General features: G+C 40.4%; 1 protein-coding gene across 1 annotated transcript in view; it reads right to left on the bottom strand.

Annotated features, from left to right (window-relative positions):
• LOC120774125 overlaps positions 1-19,747 on the bottom strand; it is a 231,230-nt gene that overhangs the window by 58,773 nt on the left and 152,710 nt on the right. Inside the window, exon 4 of the mRNA XM_040103496.1 lies at positions 1,845-3,472. Within this exon, the coding sequence (XP_039959430.1) occupies positions 1,845-2,790 (946 nt within the window). The 5' untranslated portion in view covers positions 2,791-3,472. The remainder of the gene's footprint in view (positions 1-1,844; positions 3,473-19,747) is intronic.

The following is a 19,747-nucleotide window of genomic DNA, read 5'->3' as shown; positions in this document are numbered from 1 at the left end:
GCCGGTGTAAATGCCAAAGAATGTTCGTTGGAATGATAATAAACATTCTCCATAAAATTTGAAGTTTCTGTGCTTTTTCTTTACGTAGTGAACCTCGAAATGAATCACCCTACATGTGTATTGTTAGGTTGTTGTCTAGATATGTAAATTTTTACAAATTATTGTAAAAAAGGCGAAAAATGTTGTCAAATTTTTAAAATTTGTCTTCAATATAAGATATCTGTGTCATCGAAAGGCTAAGTCCTCTTGATAGTAGTTGAAGGCTTCTGAAGCCGGATCTACTGAAAAGTTCTTTCCCCACAATGTGCTAGTTTTCGACGATTTAAGTAATCTAAATGTGCTATTTATTCCCATGCGAGTCGATTTTTCGTAACCGGCACAGATTCCGATTTTTACCCGGCCAAGGACTGTCAACACGCCAGCAATCCTTTAAATTACTTCAGAAATGTATTGTGCTACAAAAACCATAAGAGATTTTTACGAACTAGAGGTTAGTTAGTAACGACCTAACGATCGTAGTGTTGATCTTCGCACAAAAGTAACAAGCACGATAGCGTTTGACCAGCTTTAATCGCTGGTCTTTTATGATTGTCGCAACTGCTAAAATTGGAGCACGAACCCCTTATTAATCGACAAAGCGTTTTGAACCTACCACAAATCTGTTAAAGCGGCTAATATATATCCCAGCAACTTCGACAGGTTAACTGATAGTGTGTCTACCTAGAAATTTCCACCTCAGGGTGACAAAAGCTGGATATACTATATGAGAAGAAAATGTATAGATGATTCCACTCGCCTTTTTCTATGCAGCTTTGCCGATTTGCGTGAGCACAAAGAGCTTGACAAACTGGGCGACAGGGATAATGCTCGTAAATTCTATGAAAAGATGCGGAAACTAACAGAAGGTTTCAAGGCCGGAGCAACTTTTTGTAGAACCCTAAGAGATGTTCTAGTGATTGATGCCCAGAGTATACCGAAATTATTAAGGCAACACTTCTCCAGCTTGCTAAATGGTAGTGAAAGCATAACATCGGGAGATGGTAAACCCGATTCCCAAATCGATGACTACGGAGCAGACATTCCACTACCTGACCAAGAACAAGTTTGAATAGCAATTACCCGTCTGAAGAAGAAGCAAAGCGGTGGGGCCGATTCTTTGAAGCAGGATACCTTCCCTCGTTCACTCATACATTTTATGGTATCCAGCAATTCCGCTGTGACTCGACATCTAAACAGTTCGGATAAGAAGAGAGTACAAGGACTCCCTTATTATGGATGCAGGTTTTTGTAACTCAGAAGCGTTCTTTAAAATTATTTGAGGAATATTTTCGCCACTTTGCATAAGCAATCAGGTTGAAAATAATCCAAACTCAAGAAGCTTCGGTATCTGATTAAGTTTATCTGAAGCGGATACATTCCTTCGAACTGTGCTTAGAGACGAAAAGCTTACTAGCAAAAGGGTGAGAAATACAAAATTCTTGTAGGAAAAAAGTGCGAAACCACTACTTGTCTATTACTTAGATCTAAGTTTTCATTGGTCCTAACTTAAAGGTAACCGTACGAAGTCAGAGTGTGAATACCGAAGTTCGAGTTATTGTCGGATAAAAATATGACTTCAGCTCATTAAATTTCGAAAGCCTCGTGAGATTAAAACAACATAAAATAATTTCACTCTCAGCTTCATCTAGACGCTATTGTATTCCAAGATCTGAGGGCGGAGAAAATATTTTTTTCAAATTTATCAACAAAATAGTAGTTCATGGTGAAACTAATGAACTTAATCAATATTAAATAAAGCACTTCACTCAGAAAACGTTCGAACTCAGCCATTTCCTGTCACTTACCTTGATACATCAAACCGCAATTGATGCCAACCGCTGACGTTTCGAAGACATGATGTTCCAGCCGCAAATCGATAAACAAATGATGTCCCATGTGGCCGCCGACTCGTGCACGTTCATCGAAAGCATCCTCGCCATTCGTCTCCGACTGCTCCTCCTCCTCCACGTCGACCACATCGTTGAGAAAGTCACTAAAGCCATCATGACAGCTTCTCGTATTGCTGATGGTGTTCGCTTTTGTCTGCTGCGCAATTAGCGCTTCGGCGGCGGCCGCGGCACCTGTGGTAGTACGCCGCGAAAGCTCACCGCTATTTGGCACACGCGCCGACGCCATATGCGCCAAATTATCATATGTGTAGTGCTCGTCGGTGCGGCCTAAAGCGGAATCGGACACCGTCACCGATGCCGATGCCGACGCCGCCGCCACCGCCGGCGCAATGCCATCACTGCTCGAGGGTAATTTGCTCAAATTGATGTTAATCTCGTCGGTGTTGGTTAACTCTGTGTCACGGGAAACTAATTGTTGTTCGTTGTTGTTGTTGTTATTGTTTGTGTTGGTGTTTGTATTGCCGTTATTGCTGTTGCTCCGCTTAACTGCGCTCCCATCTTTGTTATTGTTACCATTATTGCCGTAATTGCGGTCGACCGAGTGCGCGCCGTAATGCCCGTTGCCCGCCTGGTTGTTTGGAGCATTGCGGCCAACGGTTTTTGTCGCTGTTGCGGCAGGAGTGGCGGACGCGGGGGCGGGTGCCGTCACTGTGTTGGTGGCGGCATCATTTGTCGCGCTCGCGTTGTGCACAACGGGTGGCAGCGCAGCTGTGGCGGCGAGATTTCGTTTGGCGGCAGGTGGTCCGGGCGAGCGACCTGGCGCAGGGTCACTGTTCATGTGGCCGACCGTTTGGATGGCGAATAGTCCGAAAAATAGAAGGCATATAACTAATTTCGTCATTATAACTACTACAGCTACAGCGTGAGTTCGCGCTCGTTGGCTGCTGTGGTTCTACTTCTGGCTGTGGCTGTGGCTGAGACTGTCGTTGTTGTTCTAGTTGGAGTTTTTGCTTTTGTTGTTGTTGTGATTTTTTGTATTGCTGTCGCTTGCTGGTGTATTTTAACTGCCTCAGCAGCAGTCGGTATGGTTGTGGTTGTTTTTGTCGTTGTTGTTGCAATGTTGGTCTAAGTCTTTGCAATGGGATTTCCATAGACGTTGGCTGCACTTCTGCCTCTCTACTAACGGAAGATGTTCTTTGGCTACTGTATTGTTGTTGTTATTGGTGGTATTGTTTTATACTTAGCTACTTGCAATTAACGGCTTCACTAATAACCACCGTTATGCTCACTTCATAAATTTTCCACTTTATTAAACAGTTTACATTGCCGGTCTGCTACTCGGCGAAGAGTCCTCTTAATGGTTGCCTTATGAATTTGAAATTCTTTTATGACTTATTTAGCGTCAGCCACTTTAACCGCGTTCGATGTTTTTGCTGATTGCTAGTTCTTTTGTTGTTGTTCTCACCGTTACGAAAATCCATTTGGACGCCTCGCTTTCTGTTGGCATTTCAGCCGAGAGCAAGCTTTTGTTTCGAAGTGTATTTGCTCGATAATAATGGTTTATTTGTAGTTAACGGTTATAGCTGTAAATAAATAAAATGGTAAGTTAATAGATTTGAAAAGCAATGGATATAGATAACATATAATATTTCTAGATCTGGCAGCTCTATTCGAAAAAATGTTCAAAGAAAAAAAAAATCCTAAAATTTTTCGTAAATCTTTCTGAAGATGCTTCATATATTGAGCACAAAAGTTTTTAATTTTAATGTTTATTTTTTTCAATAGTTGGCAACTCTGAATTGTTGAATTTGCGGAATCTTTTCCCATCTGAAATTGTAAATAACTTTCCTAGCTGTTTTCGAGCCCTTCCATTTTAGTACTGATATTTATCGGAAACGGATTAAGATACCGAAATATAGTATATTAGGGGCCGTCCGTTAAGCTCACCTAAGAAAAACGAAAATTTTAGAAGAAATGCCGATTTATTGCTCAACGTAGTATTCTTTTGGCTCGATACACTAGACCAAATTCTTAAACTCAACTGAAAAATACGTTTTCCGGAGATCTGCAAAATGGTGATTTGGAAACAAAAAAAGTCCAAATCTGGAACACTGTGGATGGGAGAGAACGTCAGTGGGTGAGCCGTTGCATTGTCGTGATGGAAGAGCAAATACAGCTCTTTCTTTGGTAAGTATTGTAGTTTTTCTCCAATTTGGCATCGGATTGACCCAATACTTGCTTATAATATTTAGAGCCATAACTATTTTGCCTTGCCCCAAGAGTCGACGTTGTTCACACATTACGAATTCCAAAAAACGACAACTCTGTTTCGCGCGATAGGAGAAATGTTCGTTTGCTTCATGTCGATTTTGTTCATGTCGTCTGATGAATGTTCCACCGTGAAGTTCACTGCTTTGACTGTTACTTGGTCTCTGGCGTGTACCAGTCATGATGATCAAGAAACCACGCATACATTTTTTCAAAACAGCGTTAATGCTCTGAGGTAAAACTATTTCACGTTTGCGCTTGATACCCAAACTGAATACACGCATCACTCATCGTGCCAACATCTTTATCGTGTCCAATATTTCGTGAAGCATTTGACTACAGCGGTTTTTAGAGACGATTATCTTCTTAGCTAACTCGCAGATCTTTAATTGGCGGTCTGACATTATTATCGAGCTATCCTTCATCGGAACCGTCTTCATGAGCTTTGATCACCAAAAAACGAAGTGCGACTATGTTGAACCTTGTTGAATAAAACTGCAGATTTGCAAAATCAGTGGACACTGTCTCTTCAACAACCAAAAACGACGAGTACGATCCGCCTGAAATCTGAACAGCATTCGTCGACGTCTTGGTAGAATATAGTTCGACGAAAGCATACCCAACGATAGGAATTTAAATGTGATTCCACAATCGCCGCCAACTAGCGTGGGATAAGCTTCCTCAACATCGCATATAAGGTTCAATAGAGTGTATTGTGTGAAAGGTTAAGGCGTATCGTCAACAAACTGATTGAATGTGATCAATGTGGCTATAGGCCTGGAAAATCAACAACTGACTAGATACTCACTATGCTCAAATCTTGGAAAAGATCCGTTAAAAAAGGATCGATACACTCTACGAGCCGTTTGATATTAAACGAAGTTTCAGACGAATCAACTCCCTATTGTGCGACTCCTTTTATCTACTCCAGATGAAAATAATTCGAGCTGCAGATCTCAATCGAGAAGTTACAATCTTCTATAACAGTGTCCAGTTGCTGGCGTACAGCGATGATATTGATATCATTGGCCTTAACAACCGCGCCGTTAATTCTGCTTTCTCAAAACTGGATAAAGAAGCGAAACAAATGAGTCTGGAATGAACGAGGGCAAAGCGAAATATCTCCTGTCGTCAAACAAACAGTCGCACTCGCGACTTGGCTCTCACGTCAGTGTTGACAGTCATAACTTCTAAGTCATAGATAGCTTCGTCTAGAATAACTCTTGTCAACAAGTGCTACCTAGGACTGAGTTAATTGTAATGTAACGTCCTTTCTCGAAATACAAAAACAAAACTAAGGCATGGACCATCACAATATCTGATGAGTGGGCGTTACGAGTATCTGTGGAAGATGTATGGTCTTCTGATGGAATGATGAGCTGTACGAGATAAACAATGACATAGTTCAACGAATTAAGAGACAGCGGCTATGCTGGCTAGGTCGTGTCGTCCAAATGGGTGCAAAGACCCCAGCTCTGAAAGTACTCGACTTATTACCAGACGAAGGAAGCAGAGGAAGACTTCCACTCCTTTGGATAAACCCAGTGGAGACGAATCTGGCAACACTTGGAAGCTCCAATTAGCGCCAAACAGCGAAAAGGCGGAACGATTGGCGCGCTGTTGTAAAGTGAGCTTTAACTGCGTAAGCGGTGTCTATGCCAATAAATAAGAGGAAGAGAAACGTTTTAACTGGATTGTGAATGTCGTGACACGACTTTATAAATATGTAATTTTAGCAAAATTGCTAAAAGTACATGGATAGATATATATACATGTGTGTACTATGTCCACCTGACAGCATAAAAATGTTGACGAGTCATTAACCGCCAAGTTTTTTTCAACGGAAACTCAGGTGTGCCAAGCTCTTAATAAAATAACTAAACAAAACCCAATTAAATGATTAACACTAATTGAAAAGTTGAACCTCTCGGGATTCCATTTAATTAGTAGGCATGCACAAACAACAAAAATGTACATGAAAACGTATATGTATGTGTGTGCTCGCATGTAGATGAGGCGGTAAACAACATTTTTAATCAAGCCGCAGCCAAATATGTAAACACACTTTAATATTACACACACAAACACACATTCGAACTCTCTACCTAACGAGTATTTACAGTTTACAGTGTCACACAAATTTGTGCATGAATTGGTTTATATAATATTTTTTTTTTTATGAAAACTTTTGCGAAAAAAAATTATGAATTTTATTGAGTCATATGTAAACAAAAGTTTACGAAAAATTTTATTATTTTTTTTTCTTTCACTTGGAAAAAATTATAGGAATATTGAAACATCCACAGATGGCGCTAGAAACGAGTTTTTGTTAGAAGCCTTATTTATGGTGTGCTTTATCTCAAAATAAATATATTTATTGACAGTGTAGAGAAAATTCATACAGTAGATTGAAGAAATCCTAAACCTCAATTGATATTGAACGGCTCGGAGAGGTCCTTCCTGATCCTCAACGTCAGTTTACACCGCCGTATTAAGTTTTCGGGGAAACCAAACTCAGACATAGCGGCATAAAGGCAGCTCCTTTTGGTGCTGTCATAAGCAGCTTTGGAATCGAGGAAGAGGTGATGTGTGCCAATCCTTTTTTCACTGCTCTTTTCCAAGAGTTGCCGCATGGTGAATATCTGGTCAGTTGGTGATTTTTCAGACCTGAAGCCTGTTAAAGTCCAATCAGACTGTTGACAGTGACTCAGGTACTGGCGGCTGCTAAAAAGCTTGGTGATCTCACGTAAGTATCGGCTGCCTTAGAGTAAACAACTAAAGTACAAGGGACGCTTCCAACCCAACCCCAATTTCATGGTGTTCAGGTTCCAGTAACTAATCGAGATCAAGCAATATCTAAAATATCTAATCAATTTTGGCTTGCTGCTCAGTGATAGTGCTACCCAATAGCGCTAAACTTTTATTAAAGAAAAAGTTAATCGCCCTTAAGCACGCTTGAAAAACTGCAAACTTCTCAGTTATAATCCAATAATTTTCCTCACACTTTTTGCACTCACTGTATGCGGACAACCTACATGACATGTCTCAGCGTGTGTTTTATAGCTTACGCCTGCAAAATATACACAAACATCGAAAGTATCTGAATATTAAAACGTGGCTAACCGATGTCGACCGACGGAGTGTGTGAGAAATGCGTTTTCATGGTTTTCATTTCCCCAAAGATTTGCTGTTGCTTCGGGGAAGTTTGTAAATATTCTTCCTACACAATATACAATATGCTTGCTTGATGTATGTCAAAAACAGTTATATATATAGAAGAATACCTATGCATGTGCCTGCCTATGTATGTGGGCATAATCTCATGGGAACTCTGAATAATTTTAAATGCGAATATGATATTTATTTAGCTTAAAGTCTGTCAACGGTGCGAGGAATTGCAGGGGTGTGCTTTCAGCTTAGATCATTTGCATTAAGAATTGAGGCTTTAAGTTAAAAAATGGTCCAAAATTATCTTACCATTACCATTTCTTCATGGATTGAATGTTATTGTAGTGTTCTCTCTAGTGTAGGTTGATTAACACTAAAAAAGCACAAATAAAAATTAGTATTTAATCTTTTGATAGATGTTTTGAGAAAGTTCGTTTTTGGAAATTGTGGTTCTAACAAATTTCAAGTTCCCACTGAACCTGTGTTAGTTGAAGACGAGGGTTTTTTAGTTGTTCACCAGCGATAAGTGAAAATATCTATAACTAGAGAGAGTGGCGAACCTTTTCAAGGCCTAGAAGTTTACAAGAGTCAGGAAGCATTTGGCGGCCGCAAAAGCTCAGACGGGTACCAAACACGTTATGATCTCAGGATACGGCCGACTGGTCGAGAGTATTTGCAAGAGGCCACGGAAATCCATACCTGCTCCAAATTCTGCGATTATGAAACCCGGTTATCTTCTTCGCAAGTATTCAGCGATTCCTCTAATATCCGTAACGTACATGACAAGGAGATGCCAATACCTAACTAGTTTTGAGAGCACTTTCAGAGAATTGCAATTCAAAGGACAGCTACTAGCAACAGTGACCAGATTGGCTTGTAAACTGTACAGAAGTCTGGACAAAGACTAATAGATGGAAATAGAGTTGACAGAAAACTCCCGATAGAGGACACTCACAGCTCCGAAGAATATAAAAGTGTCTATCACAGATCTCTACCATTCAATGCTCAGCTCAGGGTAGTCATTAGCATCCTTCTTCTTCTTTATTGGCGTAGACACCGCTTTGGAGTTCCAATCAAAACCAGGTCCTTCTCCAGCTTCTTTTAATTCGCTGAATTATGTCAATGGCATCGTATATTTCATACAATTCATTTTTAAATCAAATGCGATATTCGCCGTGGCCAATGCGCAAAGGACTATAAATCTTCCACAGAACCTCTCTCTTTAAAACTGGTATCGTCGACTCATAATGAGTGACTTATAGAGTTTGGTCTTTGTTCGTCGAGAGAGGACTTTACATCTCATTTGTTTACTCAGTCCGAAGTAGCACCTGTTGATAAGAGTTATTCTGCGTAGGATTTCGAGGCCGACGTTTCGTCCGACCATATTCCACAGACAGGCTGATGCTTACTCTTTATAAGCTCTTCGCCGCCGCATTTGAATGGCTCGGCTGGCAAGACATAGACCTCCGCCGCTTTCGTTCTTCAGACGTGTAATTGCTATTCGAACTTCTTCAAGGTCGGTCAACGGAACGTCTGCTTCATCGTTATGGATTGGGAAATCGGATTCACCATCTCCAGCTGTTGTACTTTCACTGCCATTCAGCAGACTGGAGAAGTGTTCTCTTCATAATTTTAGTATGCTCTGGGCATCAGTCACTAGATCACCTCCGGGAGTTCTACCAGAGTGTGCTCCGGATTTGAAACCTTCTGTTAGTCTCCGCATCTTTTCGTGGAAATTTGAGTATTACCCCCGTCAGTCATGCGTACTGACGCATTTCGGTCTCTATACTTTTTTGTCTGAAAAATCGTCTCGCTTCACTCTTCAACTCTAAGTATCTATCCCATACTGCACATGTTGTGGTCGATTGTAACGTTGCGAGATATGCAGTCGGTTTTCTGTCCATTACGACATGGCATTCTTCATCCTCCCAGCTGTTCTTTTGCATTTTCCCAAAACCAATGATTTCGTTTGCAGCTGTACGTAAGAAGCTTGAAATTTCGTCCCACAGTTCCCTTATACCGAGCTGCTGCCGAGTGCTCTTAGAGAGCAGGAGTGCAAGTCGTTGCAGTCGTCGCGATTGCAGCTTCTCGAACCTTCCTTGTGTTTGTTAACGTGGGTTTTTGCTGCACAGAGGCGGGTGCGTATCTCCGCTGCAGCAAGATAGTGGTCCGAGTCATTGTTAAGACCTCGAAACGTACGGACATTTAAAACACTAAACAAGTGTCTTCCGTCTTTCACAACATTATCGATCTTGTTGGTGGCTTTTTGATTTGGAGAAAGCCATATAGCTTGGTCACTTTTCTTGTGCTGGAATCTGGTACTACAGATAACCATTTTTCGGGCCCGACAAAGTCAATCTCAAAACCCATTTGAGGATGTTTCACCGTGGATGCTGAATTTACCGACCGTTGCGCCAAAGATACCTTCTTTGCCCACATTAGCGTTAAAGTCGTAAAGCACGTTTTTGACATCATGGCGGGGGCAGCTCTCATACTTGTAAGTGCGCTCCAAGCGCTCATAGAAGGCATCGATATGTTGAAGAAATTCGCTTCTTTGGCGCCACTGTAGGGCTGTACATGATCCAACTTATTATAACCTCAATATTTTTGGTTTACATAAGAGTGCCCTGATCGGCATAACTCTTGGGTATTTCAATTAATCAGAAATTTAAAAGTGAGTACGTCTTTTAGAAAGGCAAACTATTTTCAGCGTTTAATCATAGAGAAGAAAATTACTTCAGTCTTACTTGGTTTGTTGTTGTTGTCAGGTGATTCAAGTACATAATGGTCTTCAATTTTCACAAATATTCCAAGGTGGTTTTTCACACATACTTGTATATCATAATGTACCTGTGTAATACTACCGGCCTCTTTTCACTGCTCATCCATCATGCCACGCAAAATGGATTAGAAAAGCCAGAAGGTTCGAGCATGAAACTTCAACGCCAATGCCACCAAATCACTCCTCGGGGAGTTGAATGCACTTTGACCTCTAACGCATAACGGCATTAAAGTCTACTTTCACACACACGCGTACACAACCACATGCACGTCTTCACACGCCGCGCATAAAAATATTTACGTCGGAATTTAACTACGCATGTGCTCGGGTTTCAGCTTAAATATGCCATACTTCCAATCGCTTGTGGTAAGAAGCTCGACTCTTTTTGTTTGTGCCAACGCACTGCTGCACACATATACATATGTATATAGGCAAGTGTGAGCTCGTTGCGAGCTCGTTCTCATACTTGCCAACTTGTTGCGACGCGAACTTGCGCTTGTTATCCGCTTAGCATCCGCTTAGCTGACACTGTTGCTTCGAGTGCTCGCCTGCGAGAGTTCTCCCGCGGTTCTTTTTTCATTTTCGCCACTTTGTTTTTCGGTTTTACGTTTTATGCTGCTTTGTCGGTTTCATGGTTTTGCGGAATCGCAAAATTATGCGCGGTAAACATTTGCAGCCAAATGCTTTTAGTGTGTGCATGTATGGGTGCGTCCAACGAATGCGCTCGCAGGAGGAAATTAAATTGTTGTTTTTTTTCTTTATTTCAACACAAAAAGTTCTCGAATTTTCTTACTTAATTATGAGTGTGCTACAATATGCAATTTATATATGAATATAGAGTGGCAACATTTATTATTCGCAAAGATGAAAATTAATGGCAACACTGGCAGACATATGCGTGGGATATAAGCAAGTTTAATGCTTACGAAAGTGAGGTTAGTTTGGGATAAACTGAGTGTGGTTAGGTGAGAGCATATGTGTGTTTCAACGACACATGAGGTCTAACCACTAAAGAGGATATAACGGAATTGAAAAAGTGTTAATTCAGAGTGTTTTCCGAATACAAAATCTTGTAGTGAAAAATACAATTTTTCGGGAGCTGCAACTTTTTGCGGGATGACTTGCGCATAAATAAAGCGATTGTCTTTGAAACCCTAGAATTGCATTTATTGCCACTCTCGAATGGAATTCAAAATGATGCTGAAAAATTATACTGCATGGTATGGAACACATAACTGTCTGCTAATGCAACTTGAGCTGTAAGGTGGTCGAATTTGAACTTCCCATTGGGTACGGCGAGAGAAATTGTGAGACATCTGGTGGAGAATGGAGTCATGTGTAGAAATTCACGCAAATGATGGCTCAAGCAGTTCACGGCTGCCGGTCTTAGACAAAATATTGTATGAGTGGCCAAGATACTCCCAAGGGTTGTCGGCTAGGTTTGGGACCCGCCACGTAATATACACTCACAAAGTAAAGAAGAAAACAGTCTCGAAGGAGAGATCCCCCTTCTGATGAACTCTTGCCAGCTGGTACTACTTCGGACTGAGGAGGCAATTGAGAAGTAAAGCCCTCTCGCGGAACAAAGTCCATCACCCCGTTCTGCTATATGGAGAAGAGATATGTAGAATGGCAACATCCAATGAGTCGGCGTTTCAAGTTTTCGAGCGTAAAGTTCTGCGGAAGATTTATGGTCCTTTGCGCATTGACAACGGCGATTACCACAGTCGAAGGAACGATGAGCTGTTTGAGATATAAACCAACATTGACAGCGAATTAAGAGAAAACGGCTACGGTGGCTGGGTCATGTTGCTCGGTCCGAATGGACAAAAACACTTCAGCTCTGAGAGTATTCGACGCAGTTCCCGCCGGGGAAAGAGGTAAACCACCCCTCCTTTGCAAGCACCAGGAGCAGAAGAACCTGGCTACACTTGGAATCTTCGATTATCGCCAAACAGCGGAAAGGAAGAACGACTGGCGCGCTGTTATAAACTCGGCTATAACTGCATGAGCGGTATCGACGCCAATAAAGAGAAGAATATGAGACATCCGGCGACATCCGGCGCCATATAATGCCTTGCGAAGAAGCTATTGCTGCTGTGGGGCAGAGTATCGAAGAAGACCTGAATAAGTTCATAATTGGAATTGCGCCCATTCATTCAACTCGTGCAAGCGCTAAACCCGAATGAGGATAAAGCGCGTCACACATTCAGTGAATGTGCCCAAAACGAGATGGCCACCGATCCTGATTTTCACAAGAAAATTTTGTTCAGAAATGAAGATTACGTTTGTTACGTTATTAGACAAAATTGACACATTTGGCTTGATGATAATACACAAATCATTGTTGGAAAGCCGTTACATCCTCAAAAAGTCCCTCTTTGGTGTTGTCGAAAATTCGCCCTCTCGGCTAGGGTTCATATAAGCTATATAAAAGCTTGAGTCACTTGTCCGGAAACATTATAAAAGTTAAATTATGATCTCTTCACCTGTTGAAAATACTAAAAAATTTAAGGAGATGGTACTTGAAAATCGTCAAGCTAGTCTTAGAGAGATGCCAAAAGAACTCGACATCTTTCGCTAGTTCGATCGAATGATTTTTGTAGAAATTTGAGTATGAAACGCCTTATTGCTCAACCCGTCCCGATAAAGCTGAATTTTTTCAGAAAGAGCTCTGTAAACAGGTCTTTTTGGACATGTTTGATCGTGCGAATTCCGATCCCACATTCATGGAGAGCATTATAACGTCCGATGAAGCGTGGGTTTATGAGTTCGACATGCAAACAAGTCAACAATCATCGGAGTGTAGGAAAAAAACGAGTCGAAACCAAAAAAACCACGCAAAAGCCGCACAAAAATCTAAATGATACCCATGGGTTTTTTCGATATTCATCATGAATTTGTTCCGGAGAGATAGACGTTCAATAAGGAGTTCTATTTGGTCGTATTGAGGTATTTGCGTAAGAACATCCTTCAAAAATGGCCACAATTTTGGAATAACAATTCATAAATTTTACGCGATAATAATATACCATCGCATCGAGCGACGATTGGGACCGAATTTGAAGCCAACAGTGCAATGAATACCATCGATCATCTACCGTATTCAACAGATTTGGCGCGGTGTGATTTTTTCTTATTCCTCAAACTGAAATTGCCGTTCCGTGGAACACGTTTTCAGTCGTTCGAAGAAATAAAACAAAATTCTCTGAAAGAGCTGAATACCATCCCAAAATGTGCTTATGAAAAGTATTTCGAGGACTGGACAAATCAAAGTGTATCACAAATGTATTTTCTGATGGGGATTACTTTGAAGGCGACAAAGAAATATTGATGAATAATTAAATATTTTGCGCGTGTCATGAGAACGTTGGCTGGAACAACTCTAGTCTACAGCGGCCGGAAAGAGTTTAACCTTGTAACTGCAGCAAACTTCCTTGTAGAAACCTTTCACTCCAATTTACATCAAATCTTGAGAAGTTAAAACGAAAAACAATCAATTTGTATAAAAATCCAATTCTTGCTCTGTCAGCCTTTTATAATAAGACACACTTGTATTTTTTCAGAATAATGTACTTTTTTTTACAATGGATAAAAAAGGGCAAACTTCACATCAAGAATTCTGTCAGTCAAAAATTCTTTGATTTATTTCAAGTATATTTCATGTCAAGTAAATTTTACTTCTTCAGCCATTCATTTACTCAGTGCTTTCCACATTCCACATTATGATGGACCTTTTTACTAACGAATAAAATGAATTAAATTAAGTTGAAATTTCCATACCAAGATGACTGGTTTCAATGGAATTTTTCTTTGAATTCACATGCATGCATGCATATAGAAATATACAGTTATATGAATTATTAATATATATGTGGGTACTTATATAAATTTATTAAGACGCAGGTATTTTTAGTGAACAATAAAGGTATATGTATGTATGCACCTTTGTAGTCCTACAAGAGTTCCTTTGGAATTTGTGGGTATTCTTTATGAAATTTTCCGCTACTTATTGCCTTTCAGCTGTCCGCCATTTATAACGCAAGACTTTTGTTGGCTTCTTCTGGCAAGCATCAAAAGAAGATGATAAGTACTCATATGAGTATATACATATACGAGATGAATATGATTACCCACATCTTTATAATGCTGCATAGCGCCAGATTGACGGCAAAAGAACAAAAACAAAAACTAAATAACAATATAATTGTTAACTGGTATCTTTTGGAATATTTTTGGTTGTACTGAGTATGGGGTAACTCTGTGCAAATAGTACTTATACTACTGTGGGCAAAAAATAGTAAGACTTTCTAATTTAAATTTATCGCGAAAAACACATTCGTCGAAATATTTTTTGACTGTCAGTGACATCATCTGTGCCAAATGTCACATCGAAATGATCATTAGTGTTTGGTACACGCTTGTCTTTCTGAAGTAAATAAAGTGCAATCGGCGATTTTTACGATGAGGAAAATTATTCAATAAAAAGTTCCATTAAATTTTGTGTGCGAGATAAAATTTCTGGTGCCGAAACGTTCAGAATGTTGAAAAAGGCCTTCAGTGAAAACTGTTTGTCTTGAACGCGTTGACAACGAACAACGTTCAGAACGGCATCAACATCAACTTATAATCAACACGTCAATAAAATAAAGGAATTGGCGATTGAGAACATACAATCGACAATCAAATATCTACTGGCATCGTTGGAATATCGGAAGGATCAATAAAAATAATTTCGAAACATCATTTGGGCTTTAGAGAGTGAAAGTACGCTTGGTTTCAAAATCACTCAAGTCTTTCAAAAAACAGCGTCGCGTTAACGTCTGTGAGCCGGTTCCGACTACCAGGAGGTCATGAAACCTATAAATACTGACGATGAGTCTTTTATCTATGCTTATGATTCGGAAACAGATATTCAATCGACCGAATGTTGTGGCAAAAGTGAGCCGAAGCCGAAAAACCACGCAAATCAGGTTCAAAATCAATGCTATGTTGCCAGTTTTCTTCGATTATCGAGGTGTGGTGCGCTCCGAATTTCTTCCGTCCGACCAAATTGTCAACAAAGAATAGTATTTGATTCTTATGCGTCATTTGCCTGAAGTATTCGTAAAAAGAGGTCGGAGTTAAGAGCCGACAACTCTTAATTTTTGCACAAGAATAATTCACCGTCGCTTACTGCACTGATTCTTCTTGAGTTTTTCGCCAAATTTTCAACCAATATCGTGCCGGAACTACTGTGTTTGCTTGAATTAGTTCCGTGTGACTTCTGGCTATTCAACAAACTCAAACCACCGTTCCGAGGAAATCGTTTAGAGTCAATTGAAGACATTAAACGTGAATCGCTACGCGCATTGAAGGCTATTCCGGAAATTAACTTTAACAACCGTATCGAGGGTTCGAAAAAAAGCAAGTGTAGTGTGGCGAAGTGGGATATAGATTCTAAAGAACAAATTAAGAATTAAGAATTAAAATTATGAACCACATCTTACTAATTTTTGTCCATAGTAGTATATCAGCCTAGCTCACCACCAACGGGATTCTCTATCTAAGATCTGGAAAAGGAAATTCAGTGAAGCTTTTTTGTTATCAAATTTCAAAAGATTTTTAAAGTACGATTTTGCTATAGCATACTTAGAAGAAATAATCAGGTTGAACCCCAAATAAATGATGAGCTCCACCACAACGAAAACTTATGAAGATTTGTATCAAAAGGAAAGAACACTGTGTCTTCAAAAATTAGGATGATGTCTTAGAACAGAGCAAAGAATTTCAGGTAATGTTCACTATAAATAATATTATAGAACTAGGAACAGAATAGAATTTGATTTGTCTCTTGTGCCGACCAACTGACATTCAATTGAAAATTATATAGCAAATCCCGATAGCGCAGGTTAAGTCCAGAAGAGACATTATCTCCGAAATCATTTTCTATCTTCATTTGTAGAATTCAGTTTGTGGGTACAGATATGTTAGATGAGGACATTGCAGGACGTTGGAAGACAAAAAAACACACACAAAAAATACATAAAGTCTCCAATGATCCACTAAATGTATTTGCCATTAAGAATGAGTCACTGAAAAATGGGAGAAAAACAACATTTCTTCAGCAAGTCCATCAAAATGACGCTTCATACGCCATTGGTGTCTTTATGGTACCCACTTAGACGGCGCCCCCGATCCGTCAACAATCCACCACGCGACATCGTTCCGCAACATTAAGCGCCAAGCTGGTCTACACACAATAGCACTGTGTTGTAGAACTGTAACCAAACTACTTAAAATGCATTTCGGTCGAGGTTTGATTGTTGTACTCCCACATCCGCATTGTAATGGAATACTTAAGAAAGCGCCGAACAAAGGCATACAGTGAACATTCTAGCAAAGGAAGCGGACACTTGCGGCAAAAACTTGCACGTGTTCACATTTTCACTCACACACACCAAAGCATTAAGTGATTTCTTATTATATTTATTGCAATGTGCTCGTAGTTGCACTTAGATTTAGATGCCAAATGTGCCGATAAAACACGCAAACGTCCAGTTTGGCAATATCGGACGAGTGCAACGAAATGTCCAAAAGTCGAACCAAGGCTTAGATAGTGCCAAGTTCGCGAAGATAGCGTTATAGGGTGACCAGATAATCAGGAATACCAACGGCAATGTTAATTTCGACTTCATCTTAGCAGTTGACTTATTGTGAAGTGTATGGCTGCTATCGCACTCAGAGAGTTTGGGTTTCTAAAAGAACATGGGTCTGAATACTCAGAAATCCTCACTCACTTTGACATTTTACCGGATATCACTTGGATCGCCAAACCGAGCTCTGACGGCTCCTTCTCTACCCGCATACCGACGAGGAAGTTGTGGGTGGGAAGAAGCCATGGGAAGAGAGGGGCAATGTGCTTTTTCACGGATGGGTCAAATTTCGAGGGAAGGTTGGTGGAGGGGTCGACCAGACCGAGCTTGCAATCATTAAGGTAGCAGCAGATTTACTGCTCCGGGGTGCAGCCTCCTTCAGAGAAGTGAGATAATTTACAGCGCGTTCAGGGCTGGTCGAAGAGGGCCTAACCTTGCTATCAATAGCAGTGCTTTTCTGGTAAGACTGGTATTGGGGCGAGGCCACAGCGGAATCGCAGGAAACAGTGAAGCTGATGAGTTGACAAGTAAAGAAAATGAAATCAACCCGTCATGACGAGTGGAAGCTTTGTAGAATTTTTTCGAGAAAAAATTACAAACCTTATCGCATATGTTCTCAGCTGGACTTTAATAACAACTTGTGGAAAAGTCTATTGCAACCATCTGGGCACCTTATAATCTATACTGATAGCTATGTATATGTACATATGTATGTACTCACTTTAGCATTACATAATATTTCCTCTTAGTTGGCGTAACTTTAATATTGGAATTCCACAGCTGTGAGGCAATATGCACTCTACATATGTATGTATGTATTTCTGTGTGTAAGATAGCCCTACTTTTCGGTTGGGAAGTTGGCAATAAATTTTGGCAGAAGTGCATAAGCAAACAGAATGTCAACTCAAATGCACTGCGAAGGTCGCCGATAAGCTGCCGAACCGTTTGTCCGTCCAGCCGCCCGCCGCCCGTCCGTTGAACTGCGCAATGCGTCACACACCCATACCGGCGGGCACACTAGTGTGGTGGAGTCGTATATTGGCTGGCAGACTGCTACCTCTATCGCTGGCGCCGCCAACGGCGCAGTCAATTGTCTTGTAGGCCAGTTCACAATACCTCGAGCGTTCTTAAGGCACCACCATGCTGGCGCGGCACGCCTTTGGCATTGCGGGAAACGCTGCTTGCCAACGGCGCTTATTGCCAAAATAATATTATCGTTTTGCTTGTTGTCATTATGCACAAAAGATAGCTGCTGAGGAAGTGGATTTTCCATGTTTTTCCACGCGCTGCATAACGTGCATAAATATATAAATATTTGTGTAGGCAACTTGAATAAATAAAGCGTCAAGTGAGCTCTTAGGTAATGTCTTCCAAGTGAGTAACGATGAATGGTGTATGGAAATGTGTTTTATGATGCAAATACAATTATGTAATCGCGGTTCGATTGTGATGTTTGTTTGTTTTTTGTAGAAGTGTCCAACGTTTCCGGCTGTTTTTATATTTTGAGACACCTTGATCGTAACCGGATCGAATGTGGTCGAAAACCTATAATATATTTGTACAATAATATTGAGATTTTTAATAGTAGTTTGATGGAGCAGTGTCAGACTATTGACTTTATTTCATGAAATCGGAAACCTTTCTCCTGATCCTTTATAAATACATCCCATATTAAGCTGGTTGGGCGCTGCTAGACTCACTTGTTCTTCTGCTGAAATCACAATACCAAATTACTTCCAATGCATACTTTTTCTCGTTGGTACTTATTTCTACATAACTACCTTTTCTAGGAAATAATCAACGTTCAATATATTCTCATAATTATCGTTGTAATCATCAAAGCCTTACGTTTAAGTCCATTATTTAGGCTGTAATTGCGTTTTTGCTTTGTAAGGGTCTTAGATCTATTGTATAGAAGTTCTAGGTACCACAATAGATCCTTCACTCAAGTTGTCCAAATGAGATCTCTGTTAGAATCGACCTCTTAACCTAACCTAACCTACTGCACTTCTACAATATTCCTTATTGTACTAACGAGAAGGGCTTAGCAGTCAGTAAAGGCGTTCTCCATCACCCCATATGCTCAAGACAGCTTAAAAAAAATAGGATCATTCTGCATGCCAAGAACTTCAACTGGGTTGAATCCATTCAATAATGCCTTTAACGAATTTTTCTCCTCAGCTGTTCGGTAAAAAGGAACATGTTGCTCAAAATATATAATTCGTAAATTATATACATATATAATCAAACCGATTTCGAAATATCGTTGCAGACCAAGGCTTAAAGTACTTCCTTGGCTTTATGTTAGGTTAAGTTAATCTGGTAGGCCAATAAACCACGCATAGACTAATTTTGGTTCTTTGCAAAACCAGATAGAGTTCAGTTGCTAGGTCCACGAGGAGTATGAGACCCCAGAAGCTTACAATGTAGTCTTGCCTTTCCTGAAGTCTTCTCAATATGTCAGACAGAGACTAGTTAGTATTCTGATCATGTTCCTACAGTCTCTTCTATAGAGTGGCAATACAGGGGTTTCCCAATGTTGATCACTTTTTCCGGGAGTTAGCAGTACACCAGTTTTGGCAATGTCGGCCACTATTTGATTACGCTCGACGCCTTTGTGACCTGCCACCCAGTAAAAGTGATGTTGTTTGTTTCTGGCAATGCTCTTTACTACTGCGCTGCTTCCCAAGACACTTCTGGCCGACATGCCATACCAGATTACTGCCTTGATTGCTGCTTGGCTGTCTGCGCAGATGTTCACTCTGAAATTGCATGCGGGTGCATTAGAGGACAGTTCTGCGGCTTTCGCAATAGCAAAGATCTCAGCTTGAAATATACTGCAGTGGTCCGGCAATTTAAAGGGTTGTCTTATGCCTAAGTCTGGACAGTATATTCCTACACCAACACCATTGTCCATTTTCGCGACATCTATGTAATTGTTGTGAGTGTTGCTAACATACCTTTACGTCACCCATCTTTTTCAATGTTTTCTTTGAACCTTATGT

Source organism: Bactrocera tryoni, chromosome 4, assembly GCF_016617805.1.
Source record: "Bactrocera tryoni isolate S06 chromosome 4, CSIRO_BtryS06_freeze2, whole genome shotgun sequence".
Classification (NCBI taxonomy): Eukaryota; Metazoa; Arthropoda; class Insecta; order Diptera; family Tephritidae; genus Bactrocera; species Bactrocera tryoni.
Note: the sequence above shows the minus strand (reverse complement) of the source record. Positions and strands in the feature narration are given on the sequence as shown.